General features: G+C 45.4%; 1 protein-coding gene across 7 annotated transcripts in view; it reads right to left on the bottom strand.

The window, feature by feature from the left end:
• LOC139229971 (myocardin-related transcription factor A-like) overlaps positions 1–12,178 on the bottom strand; it is a 240,402-nt gene that overhangs the window by 38,206 nt on the left and 190,018 nt on the right. For all 7 annotated transcript variants that reach the window (XM_070861664.1, XM_070861663.1, XM_070861659.1 and 4 more), the window contains 2 exons: positions 9,929–10,004; positions 3,607–3,768 (listed from right to left, as the gene is read on the bottom strand). In XM_070861664.1, the coding sequence (XP_070717765.1) occupies positions 3,607–3,768; positions 9,929–10,004 (238 nt within the window). The remainder of the gene's footprint in view (positions 1–3,606; positions 3,769–9,928; positions 10,005–12,178) is intronic.

The raw sequence follows: 12,178 nt of genomic DNA, 5'->3' as shown, positions 1-12,178 counted from the left end.
GGTGACCAAAACTGCACGCAGTACTCCAGGTGCGGCCTTACCAATACCTTATACAGTTGCAGCAAGACCTCCCTGCTTTTGTACTCCATCCCTCTCGCAATGAAGACCAACATTCCATTCGCCTTTCTGATTACCTGCTGCACCTGCAAACTAACCTTTTGAGTTTCATGCACAAGGACCCCCAGGTCCCTCTGCACCGCAGCATGTTGTAATTTCTCCACATTCAAATAATATTCCCTTTTACTGTTTTTTTTCCCCCTCAAGGTGGATGACCTCACACTTTCCGACATTGTATTCCATTTGCCAAACCTTAGCCCATTCGCTTAACCTATCTAAATCTCCTTGCAGCCTCTCTGAGTCCTCTACACAACCCGCTTTCCCACTAATCTTAGTGTCATCTGCAAATTTTGTTGCACTACACTCTGTCCCCTCTTCTAGGTCATCCAAGCATATTGTAAACAGTTGTGGTCCTAGCACTGATCCCTGTGGCACACCACTAACCACTGATTTCCAACCGGAAAAGGACCCATTTATCCCGACTCTCTGCTTTCTGTTCGCCAGCCAATTCTCTACATTTCCTCTGATGGAAGTACAGGACGAGGCCATTCAGCCCCTCGAGCTTGTTCCGCCATTCAATGAGATCATGGCTGATCTGCAACCTATCTCCATATACCTGCCTTTGCCCCATATCCCTCAATACTTTTGGTTAGCAAAAATCTATCAATATTAGATTTACAGTTAACAATTGATCTAGCATTAATTGTTGGCGGAAGAGAGGTTCAAACTTCTACCACCCTTTGTGTGTATAAGTGTTTCCTAACTTCATTCCTGAAAGGTCTGGCTCTAATTTTTTTGGCCCCTAGTCCTAGAATCCCCAACCAGCGGAAATAGCTTTATCTATCCGACCAATTCCCCTTCATATCCTGAAAACTTTGATCAAATCACTCCATAACTGTTTCAATTCTAGAGAATACAATCCTAGTTTGTGTAATCTCGCAATGTTAATTAACCTTTGGAGTCCAGGTATCATTCTCGTAAATCTACGCTGTACTTTCCCCAAGGTCAAAATATTCTTCCTAAGGTGTGGTGCCCTGAACTGCTCCCAGTACTCCAGGTGTGGTCTAACCAGCGTTTTCCACTGCCATTTGACAATGATGTAAGACACAGGTCCTGCAATTTTATGGTATTTTGTCAATAGTTTGGACTGACAGGAGATTCAGTACCTTCTATATAGACATCCTGATTTAAGTGTTAATACAAGCTTAACTCTCTCATTATAACATCCAGCTACATTTGAATGCCCCAAATGTATCTGTCTCAATACCTGGTCTCGCACATTACTCCATACAACTTCACCCTCGGAACTCCTTCCCAGTAACTAATTTTTTAAAATCAATTTATGTCTCCTGGTCTCCCTACTCTGATATTGAAGTAATATTTATTCACCTATACCATGTAATATCCTATTTACCTCAATGTAGTCTTCCCCCATAACCACCATCTCTAGATTGTAGTGCATTAGCTTATTTCACCTAGAGGCTAATTGTCATTTTACTTCATAGGTGCAAGTTACCAAGTGATCACGGTCACTCCCCCTCCCACAAATCACACAGGCAAATAACGACAACACGGGATTACCAAGAGCAATGTGTGGAACAATTCACCTGTTGAGACAGCTGATGGTAAGTGGTTATTGGTGCAGTACAAAGAGAAAGTGCGACCAATCTACAAGACATATTGTTCGAAGGGTGGTATAACATGGACGATGTTCTAAGTTGACAGAAAGCACAGAGTAAAACTCACATGTAGTAGCTGAGTGCAAAAAAAGGTGAAACTCAAGCAGCTTGAATGCAGACATGATGCCAGATGGACCACAGCAGGCCAGATATTTTATTGCTTTTTGTTAAGTTTTTTCATTACAGTGAGGATCCCTAGTCTGTCCTGAGTTAGCTGATCTTAAGACTGGGCAGTTGATAGAGGCAACAGAATTACCCGCAGGGCCCTGATTAGCATGGGGAAAGGCATGGGGGGGGGGGGCGAAATCAGCTGAGGTTCTCATTCCTGACTGCTTTCAGTTCAGGGGTGATGTCATGAAGGACTTCTTCACACAAAGGGTACTGGGATCTGGAATTCTCTCCCCAAAAAGCTGTTGAGGCCGGGGGCCAACTGCAAATTTCAAAAACGAGAGTGATAGGTTTTTGTTGGGCGAGGGTATTAAGGGTTACAGAACCATGACGGGTTGATGGAGTTAAGATTCTGATCAGCCATGATCTAACAGGCTGGAGGGGCTGAATGGCCTCCTCCTGTTCCTATGTTCCTGTCAAGCAACCCCGGCTCTGGCAGTGTTCGTGTGTGGAACTGGGCTTGGTCTCCATGGGGAGAATGTCTTTCCCTCAAATTTCACACATGAATAATGGGCAATTTGGTGAGGTGCCCGAAAGTTCCCAGGAATCATCGACATTTCTCAGGAGGTAGGAGTTGTGGAGGGGCGGAAAAAGTAAATAAATGTAAGCCTCAGACTTGATGAGGGATCTTATCATCACACTGGGTCCTAGAATATATATATATTTTTAGTTTTAGACCCAGCACGTGGATTTTCACTTAAAACTGTCCTATCCATAAGTCCCCGATGTCTCTATGCATATAATCAGGGAGCACTATGATGCTTGTCCATTCAGATTAGAGGGTCCCAGTTTGATAGCCGCTCTGCATTTAGTTAGCTGATTTTAGCTGGCACAACAACTGGAGCGCAACAATTGACTTCACTATCGCTGGACTGGGGGAAGGGGGGAATCCAGCAAAACAGGCAGATTCCTGCTCCCAATCATTATCCCATAAGTGGTCAGAGAGCGGCATTTTTACACATTTGGAACGGAAGGCTGTGATGCCCCATGGTTGGTCAGATAAAGCATCTACCCTGGCGTAGTCCCACCTGATATAGTATCTACCCTGGTGTGGTGCCACCAGATAAACTATCTACCCTGATGTGATCCCACCACATAAAGTATCTACCCTGGTGTAGTCCCACCAGATAAACCATCTACCCTGGTGTAGTCCCACCAGATAAACCATCTACCCTGGTGTAGTCCCACCACATAAACCATCTACCCTGCAGGGCCCTACCAGATAAACTATCTACCCTGGCATGGTCCCACCAGATAAACTATCTACCCTGGCATGGTCCCACCAGATAAACTATCTACCCTGGCATGGTCCCACCAGATAAACTATCTACCCTGGCATGGTCCCACCAGATAAACTATCTACCCTGGCATGGTCCCACCAGATAAACTATCTACCCTGGCATGGTCCCACCAGATAAACTATCTACCCTGGCATGGTCCCACCAGATAAACTATCTACCCTGGCATGGTCCCACCAGATAAACTATCTACCCTGGCATGGTCCCACCAGATAAACTATCTACCCTGGCATGGTCCCACCAGATAAACTATCTACCCTGGCATGGTCCCACCTAGTGTACATGGATGACAACTGGAGAGTGGGTGGACAAATAAAATAAGGGACATCCCCGTGTTGCACCGCCGCCTTGCGGAGCACCCGACAGATACAGCACATTTATTAAAGCAGCGGGTCCATGTTTACCTATGATGGCCTCTTTGACGCTGGAGTCCACGGGCAGGATGTTCTTCTCCACCAACTCCATGGGACCGGGGCGCTGTGCAATCTTCTCGTTCAGATCGTCAGCCAGCCTCGCCCGCTTCAGCTTCATCTGCGTGGCTTGCAGAGAAGGCTCCGCCGAAGTCTCTGTGTGACACCAGTAAATATCCAGTCAATTCACCGCACGCTCAGTATTTAACCACATGGCTGATATTGGATTGACCAGATAAAATATCATTGCATTTTGCAGTAGAGCCCGCTTAAAAACACACTGTATTTTAACCCTTTGAAGACTGAAAAAGAAAATATCTCACCCCCGCCCTCGGGCAATTCAATGGACAAGACAACAGAGAGGTCTTCACCAATGACAAACTGTACGAGGTTTGCAGGTCTTCACCAATGACAAACTGTACGAAGAAACTGCAAGGTCAAGCCCACCTTGGTTGAACGTCTCCGCCTTTTCTCAGTGTATGTTGCCTGAGCTGGGCAACACCCCATGAGCCAGACTGGGCCTGTGGGCTCACTACATGGGCAACAATGGGCACAGATTAGCATCTTTGTACAGCAGGCCATCAAGCCAAATGCACAAGGGAGAGGCAATTAAAAAATTGTTTGAATGTATTTCCCCAGTTCCTCATCAATTTACTACCATGGTCGCCTTTGATGTTCGCTAAAAGCAAAAAAAAAGGTCCACATTTTAAAAACCAAAGCCATTCGGAAATCAAAGGGTTAAATACCAGCAAACTCCACAAGCAGGCTCGCAGAACAAAATGGTCGGCAGAAAGCCACAGGAGCTTTAAAAAGATTAAAAAGTTAATATACAATTAAGATGGCAGATGGAATAGGAAAGAGAAGAACAACACTGTAAAATAGAGGAATCAATGACAACAGCAAATAAACAATAGAGAACACAGGTGGAAATAACAGTAGGGACATTGAGAAAAGGCCAGGCCAGTACACCAGTGGATAATGGGCTATGGATTGCCTGTGTGTGGCATTGTGCTACACAGACCGGGTCTGTCTGTTCCAGAATCGGTGGAGTTTCCACCTCAGCCGAGACAGGTGCTGAGGGGGCTCCACAGATAGTCTTAGCTTCCCATGGCCGGGGAGAACTGCTAACCAGTAACCCTTTTTCCCCACAACAGCTGTTATGTGGACGCCCTGGATGAGGGCAGTCACACAATCTCTGGCGTTAAATCCCCACACATGATTGAGTAGCATCAGCATTCAACGCCCAGGCTCATACACGAAGAGCAACCGCCTGGAGCTACTGGAGCTCTGCGCCAAGGGAGCCATCCTTGTGGAGAGGAGGGGACAAGAGAAGCCAGGGCAGGGCTAAGCAGCTCACACTTAAAGCAAGAACACCATCCACTGAGTTATGTACAGGACACTGAAACATCGCATAGTAAAACAAAAGGCTATAGAGAGGGGTGAATTTTCAGGTCTTGTCCGCTCCGTTTGTCACCCCGGAGCGGCGGCAGTGTGCAAGCTCTGATTCTTGCCCGACCCGTATGCCCCGAAGTGCACCCCGCAGTGACTGCCTGGGAAATCTGGGTGGTCCCACAATCCCATCGGCGAAGAGGTGAGTAATATACTCCTATGGTAAGTGGTGCTTGTTTTTTTTCTTTTAATTTTTTTTTTGAGTTGTGGTGGCCTGGGAAACATCTTGGGAATGTTTTTGTGGGGTTTAGATCCTCTCGGAGCGCTCCCGGCCCGGCTATTTATCTCGGGAGTTTCCCATGCTAGCGCCCAAGAGAGGTGTACAACGCCTCCCTTAGCGCTACGCCCCCTGACCCAGGGCCCAGCTGCCCAATGTTACTGACTGAGGCGCAAACTATTCCTGGGCGCTAACCTTCCTGCCCCGCCGCCATTATCGCCCCAAAAACATCAAAGCCCAAAATCCAACCCCAAGTGTTCACAGGATTCATTTCACATTACTTAATAAGTTAGTAATGCAGAAGGCTGCATTATTACATGCACTGTTAAAGTATGAAATCTAAAAAAATAGCAACAACTTTGACATTGAATGAGAATGGATAATAAATAGGTTCCACAGGACACAACATTTACTGGTCGATGCCACCCATCCACAGCAATTAAGTTTCCTTTCTATTCCCCCGCCTCCCTCCCCACCTCCGGCAATGTTGGGATATTGTTTTTATATTGAGAGAGTTGGACAATAAAGTGTGCGCAAATCACACACGCCACTAATCCTCCTCAGAATTGCCACCAGTCTGATTGTGATTCGTTCCTGGGATGTGGGCATCATTGGCGATCCCAGCCTTTATTGCCCATCCCTAATCGCCCTTGAGAAGGTGGTGGTGAGCCACCTTCTTGAACCGCTGCAGTCCGTGTGGTGAAGGTGCTCCCACAGTGGTGTTAAGGAGGGAGTTCCAGGATTTTGACCCGGTGACGATGAAGGAACTGCCGATATATTTCCAAGTCGGGATGGTGTGTGACGTGGAGGAGAACTTGGAGGTGGTGGTGTTCCCATGCACCTGCTGCCCTTGTCCTTCTAGGTGGTAGAGGTCGCGGGTTTGAGAGGTTTGCCGACGAAAAATGATGGCCTGGAGGTCCAGTTTTGACTGGGTAGTCAGGCAATTTCTAAAACGGTCAGTCATGAGTCTAAATTTCAAAAGAGTTCCATTTGTTTTGTTGCTTACTCCTGTGTCTTAAGATGCTCTTTTGTTTTCAATTAAATGTATCGTTAGCGAAACAACTATCCTGGTCACTTCTTCAGCTTGTGTTTATATTATTGTGTGTTTTTTTTAAAAAGAGGCTTTATAGTAACACAAATCTAGCTTTACTTGGGGATCAAGGCTATCCAGGATGAACAGGGCCTTTCACTGTCCGATGCTGATAATGCAGGAAATACAAAGCAGAGCTATTTATATTTCAGTTTTTTTTTTAAAAAGGGGAAGTGTATTGTATTGAATTGTAACTTAATCCGATATTATGTTCATGAAGAATATAAATCAACAGAACTGTTCTGTTGTGAAGGGTTCTAACGGGGACAAGTTAAAACAAGGAAGTTAGGAGTAAGGAGGAGAGTCAGGCTGAACTCTTCCACTCAAAAGGGGTAACAGAGCTGTTGAGCAAGTTACCAGCAGATTGTGTAAGCAAGTTAGTGAATAATTTGGAAGCATTTCTGCGTAACAAGGGGACTGAGGGACCAGTTTGGATAGGTAGGTGTGGGAATGGAACAGGCCTTTTCCTAAAGATCCTTATTTTGCACATGCTATCATAAGAACATAAGAAATAGGAGCAGGAATCGGCCATTTGGCCCCTTGAGCCTGCTCCGCCATTTAATAAGATCAAGGCTGATCCGATCTTAGCCTCAACTCTACTTCCCCGCCTGCTTCCCATAACCCTCGACTCCCTTATCGTTCAAAAATCTGTCTATCTCCACCTTCAATATATTCAATGACCTAACCTCCGCAGCTCTCAGGGGTAGAGAATTCCACAGATTGTCTCTGGCAAGGAGTTTTAAAACTGAGAGCACAGTAACATCAAGTGACTATTTAGCCAATGTACTTTAAAAAAAAAAATTCCCTTTTAATTTCGCTTTTCTATCCAAAACCACACAATTCTTGCAGAAGTATTCTCTCTTCCAGCATGCTTCAAGAACTCTTGAAATGAGCAGAGTCGCCGTGGGATCGGACAGCTTGAAACAGGACAGCTAGTCATTTAGCGGCTACGTATTGTGGGAAGTTTAAAGAGCTTCTCATTCATTTGCAATCCCGCTGGAAATGTTAAATAGAACTCTGCAGTGCAATGCCAACCTTCCGTGCCAGGGCAGTCCTGCTGGGCTACATTCCCTTTAACTTTTGCCAGCACTCGGCTCATCAGCAATGCATAAGTGCATGCCGACCACCGATTGCCAATGGCCCGAGTGGAGGTGGTGAAAATAGTTGCTCTCTCGTCACAATTGGTTGCTGTTCATTCCACGGCACGAAGCAGAATGTGAAAATTCCTTTTGTGTCCAAAATCCTTTTCAATTCATTTCAGTTGAACTTAGCATGCTGTCACACAAAGGGCGAGGCTGCACTGAGCACTGAGGGGATCAGGACAGGAATATAGGGCCGGTTCTTGCTGGAGTGAGGCATCTCGAAGCGTCCCCCCATTTTCTACACCCTTCAGCTCAAAAATATTTTTGCGTCATAACCAATGTTCCCCCGAAGGTGCGTGCGGCCGTGCATCAATCAGGAGTTCCCGCGCAGGCCGCTCACAAGCTTTGAAAGATACTGCAAGGCAAATTTAAAGGGACATGACATGGCAAATTTAAAGGGACCCCGCACGGCAATTTTTTTTCCCCTAAGGAAACATTGGTCATAATTTGCTGCAAGTGCGAGCTGATAATGAGGCAGCAGGGTATCTGAGATCAGTGAGCAGCGGGCCCAATGAGATTTAAGGATTAAGAAAGCAACAGATGACTGAGAAGTAGGGTGAATGAGAGTCCAATCAGGTACAGAAAAATAAATTAAAGGGAAAAAAGATTGGATTGAGAGAAAAGTGACAAAGGAAAAGTAAGAAAACAAATTTAGATTTGACATTTTTAAAAATCACAATTTACCACCTGAAGAAACGAGACGCCACAGTTTAAGTTGCTCAATTTTTGGGCTAGAGAGGTTGCTTGGCGTTGCATTAACAATTATCACAGCATTAAAAAGGTACTTACGCTGTTAGTTACCAGCCTTAACTTGCTGTGGCGAGTTCAACGGGCAATTAAGGTGCAAATCAAAATGTTCTATTACTAACGGCGAGATGCTGTTTGTGCAAAGTAAACTGCGGAGCAGCGTAAATCGAGCAGCCAGTTCTGGAGATTCAGGTCTCACGGCGTATCTCTCAACCCCCTGAATTTGCTGGCTGATTTGCCGATTACAAACGCCATCCGTTGTTAACACGCCATTATTTTTCCAGCAAGATCAAGCCCAATATTTCAAAAAATAAATCTACTTTGTTAATTCTGCTAAAAAAAACAATTTAATAGCGATTTTATTACCAGACGACTACAACGAGGGGCTTTTAGCTTTGATGTGAAGCTCCCAAATGGTGAAGGCTGCTCCTTGCATCTGTTGCCCACCACGGTGCGCAGGAACAAGTCTTAAAATTTCAACTTCTACATGGCGGCTGCTGCTCTATTTAAGAGGTTTGGTTGTGATTGCTAGGGAGGGGACAAAGGAGATTTACCAGGATGCTGCCTGGACTGGAGAATTTTAGCTATGAGGAAAGAGTGGATAGGCTGGGGTTGTTTTCCTTGGAACAGAGGGGGCTGTAGGGAGATTTAATTGAGGTGTATAAAATTATGAGGGACCTGGATAGAGTGGAGAGGAAGGACCTATTTTCCCCTAACAGAGGGGTCAACAACCCGAGGGCACAAATTTAAAGTAATTGGTCGAAGGATTAGAGGAGTTGAGGAGAACATTTTTCACCCAGAGGGTGGTGGGGGTCTGGAACTCACTGCCTGAAAGGGTGGTAGAGGTATAAGCCTTCAGCGCCTTTAAAAAGCACTTGTATATGCACTCGAAGTGCCGTAACCTACAGGGTTACGGACCAAGAGCTGGAAAGTGGGATTCGGCTGGATGATGTTTTTCAGTTGGCACAGACACGATGGGCCGAATGGCCTCCTTCTGTGCTGCAAATTTCTATGATTCAACTAAATTTATAGAACAACCTACTCCTATAGTCCCAGCTTCAAAACACTGCCTCATTGGCAGGGTGGGCAACCTGCTGTTACACTGCGTTTGGCTGCAATGTGCTTTCCATCTGCAGTTCACATTAAAACTGCAACAAAAGCCTCTGTAGCAGTGCATAACAACAGGAGGAGGCCATTCAGCTCCTCGAGGATGTTCCACCATTCAATTAGAGCATGGCTGGCCTGTATCTCAACTACATCGACCCGCCTTTGTTCCATAACCCTCAATATCCTAACAAAATCTATCAATGCCAGTTTCTGAAATTTTCAATTGATCACCCCCCCCCTAGCCTCAACAGCCTTTTGGAAATGCCCAATATCACTGGGCCACCCAACTCACTCTTCTTTATGTACAAGGGCTTTCAGCAGCCAAATTGAGAGCCTCAAATTATCCAGAAAACTACAAATTTGGAGGTCGAATTTTTAAGCCACAACGGTAGTTTTAAAAAAAAAATAAAGTCTTGCCCGTCTTGATTTCAGATATCAATTTATCTTGACATTTCAGTGCGTTCCAGCCCGTATGACTCAGACCACAGTCCATTTGAAACATTACTACAAATTTCTTCTCGTGCAGTAAAACCGTGACTCCAAGGGTGATCTAGTACACCTTACCTTCAAGTATGTGCATTCTGACCAACTCTGCTCTCTCCGGACGTGATCGGATCTTTCTTTTTAAATAGTCCTCAGTCTGTATTAAAAAATAAATAAAATGGTTACATTGGGAATCCAGGAGGTCCATAATGTCTGCACACAGCTCTCCTTTTGGTGGAGTGGGCAGCATCGAGAGAATGCAACTCTACCACCACTCTCCCCAGTTCCAACTGCTTGCGGCTTTACTCACTGAGATGTTGTCGCCATGGTAGAGTGTTCAGTTACAAACTCTCTGAGACCACAGCAGGTCATCATGTCCCTCTGTAGCTAATGAAACGTCTGTGGACCGAGTGGAGCAGCGAGCATTTCAAAATCTGATTTTGCAAGGCAATTTGAGCATCTTTACTTTCAGTTCAAAAGCGGATTCTAACAGAGCAGACCAAAAGAATAAAGTTCGCCTCAACTGTCTGATGGGATCAGTAGATACCAGCAATGTTCCTGAAATTTTTGGGGGGGCCGCGAAGCCCCTTTAAGGGACTGTGTGGTCCATTCAAAAGTCCGCGCATGTGCGTTTTTTTCCAATTTAAAAGCCATCTCACCGGCTGCGTGGGACCTCTGGAGCACAGCGCGACTGTGCGGCTTAAAGGGAACATTGGCTGCCAGCCCCAAGATACCACAGTGTCAGCCGTGGCTCAGTGGCTAGCACATTCGCCTCTGAGTCAGACGGTTGTGGGTTCAAGTCCCGCTCCGGGGACTTGGATATAAAAATCTAGGCTGACACTCCAGTGCAGTGCTGAGGGAGTGCTGCACTGTCGGAGGGGATGAGATGTTAAACTAAGGCCCCATCAGCGCGCTCTCAGGTGGACGTAAAAGATCCCGTGGCACTAGTTCGAAGAAGAGCAACATAATCATAACATAACAGAAACTGATTATCTGGTCAGTATCACATTGCTGTTTGTGGGAGCTTGCTGTGCGCAAATTGGCTGCCGCGTTTCCCACATTACAACAGCGACTACACTCCAAAAAGGACTTCATTCTCTATAAAGCGCTTTAAGATGGTCATGAAAAGTGCTTTATAAATGCAAATCTTTCTTTTCCTGACAAGGTGGTGCTTTGCCTCACCGTTATTAATTTCCTTACTGAGGGCAGCTTGTGTCATGCACAAATATCTGCACAGATATAACCAACATGTCTTTTGAGCTCCATCTTAGTTTCTTATCGGTTAAGGAGCTCTTTTTCTTCGTCCCATTACACCCCATAATGGACATGATCCAGGATCAGTCATGGTTATATCTGAATGGGGCTACTGTATCTTCATGTGAAATGTGTACGTAGTGTGCTCAAGATCCACACTGGGCGACGAGTGGAACGTGGGAGCACTATATAGTTTACAGTGCAGAAACCGGCCATTCGGCCCAACTGGTCTATGCCGTGTTTATGCACCACACGAGCCTTCTCCCACCCCTCTTCATCTAACCCTATCCTTCTATTCATTTCTCCTTCGTACTTATCTAGCTTCCCCTTAAATGCATCTATATTATTCATCTCAATTACTCCCTGTGGTAACTAGTTCCACATTCTTGCCACTCTCTGGGTAAAGAAGTTTCTCCTGAATCCCCCATCAGATTTATCAGTGACTATCATATATTTATGGCCCCTAGTTTTGGTTTCCCCCACAAGTGGAAACAGCTTCCCCATGTCTACCCTATCAAGACAGACAGACAGACAGACAGACTTGCATTTATATAGCGCCTTTCATGACCACTGGACGTCTCAAAGCGCTTTGCAGCCAATGAAGTATTTTTGGAGTGTAGTCATTGTTGTAATGTGGGAAAAATTAAACCCTTTCATAATCTTAATGGCCTCCATCAGGTCACCCCTCAGCCTTCTCTTTTCTAGGGAAAAGAGACCCAGCCTGTTCAACCTTTGCTGAAGTTCTAACTGGTATCATCCTTGTAAATCTTTTCCGCACCTACTCCAGTGTCTCTACATTCTTTTGTAATATGGAGACCATATAAAACTTTGCATATCAAGGCAGGCTTTCGATGTGTGTGCATGTGTGTTTAAGATTTCTGAAAGTAACCAACCCCTTTATATAAAATAGCCCACTGCTGGCTTACTGCGCTATCCATTACAGTAGAGTTTATCACCACAAATCCAGGTGGAGCTGGGACTAGAACTTAAGTTTCAGAAGTCCATTATAGATTTTGAAAATTATTTTAAAAAGACACAGTGAGTAGAATTTTCCAACACCCCACTTCACCAGCGGCT

The sequence above is a fragment of the Pristiophorus japonicus genome, chromosome 19, assembly GCF_044704955.1.
Source record: "Pristiophorus japonicus isolate sPriJap1 chromosome 19, sPriJap1.hap1, whole genome shotgun sequence".
Lineage (NCBI taxonomy): Eukaryota > Metazoa > Chordata > Chondrichthyes > Pristiophoridae > Pristiophorus > Pristiophorus japonicus.
Note: the sequence above shows the minus strand (reverse complement) of the source record. Positions and strands in the feature narration are given on the sequence as shown.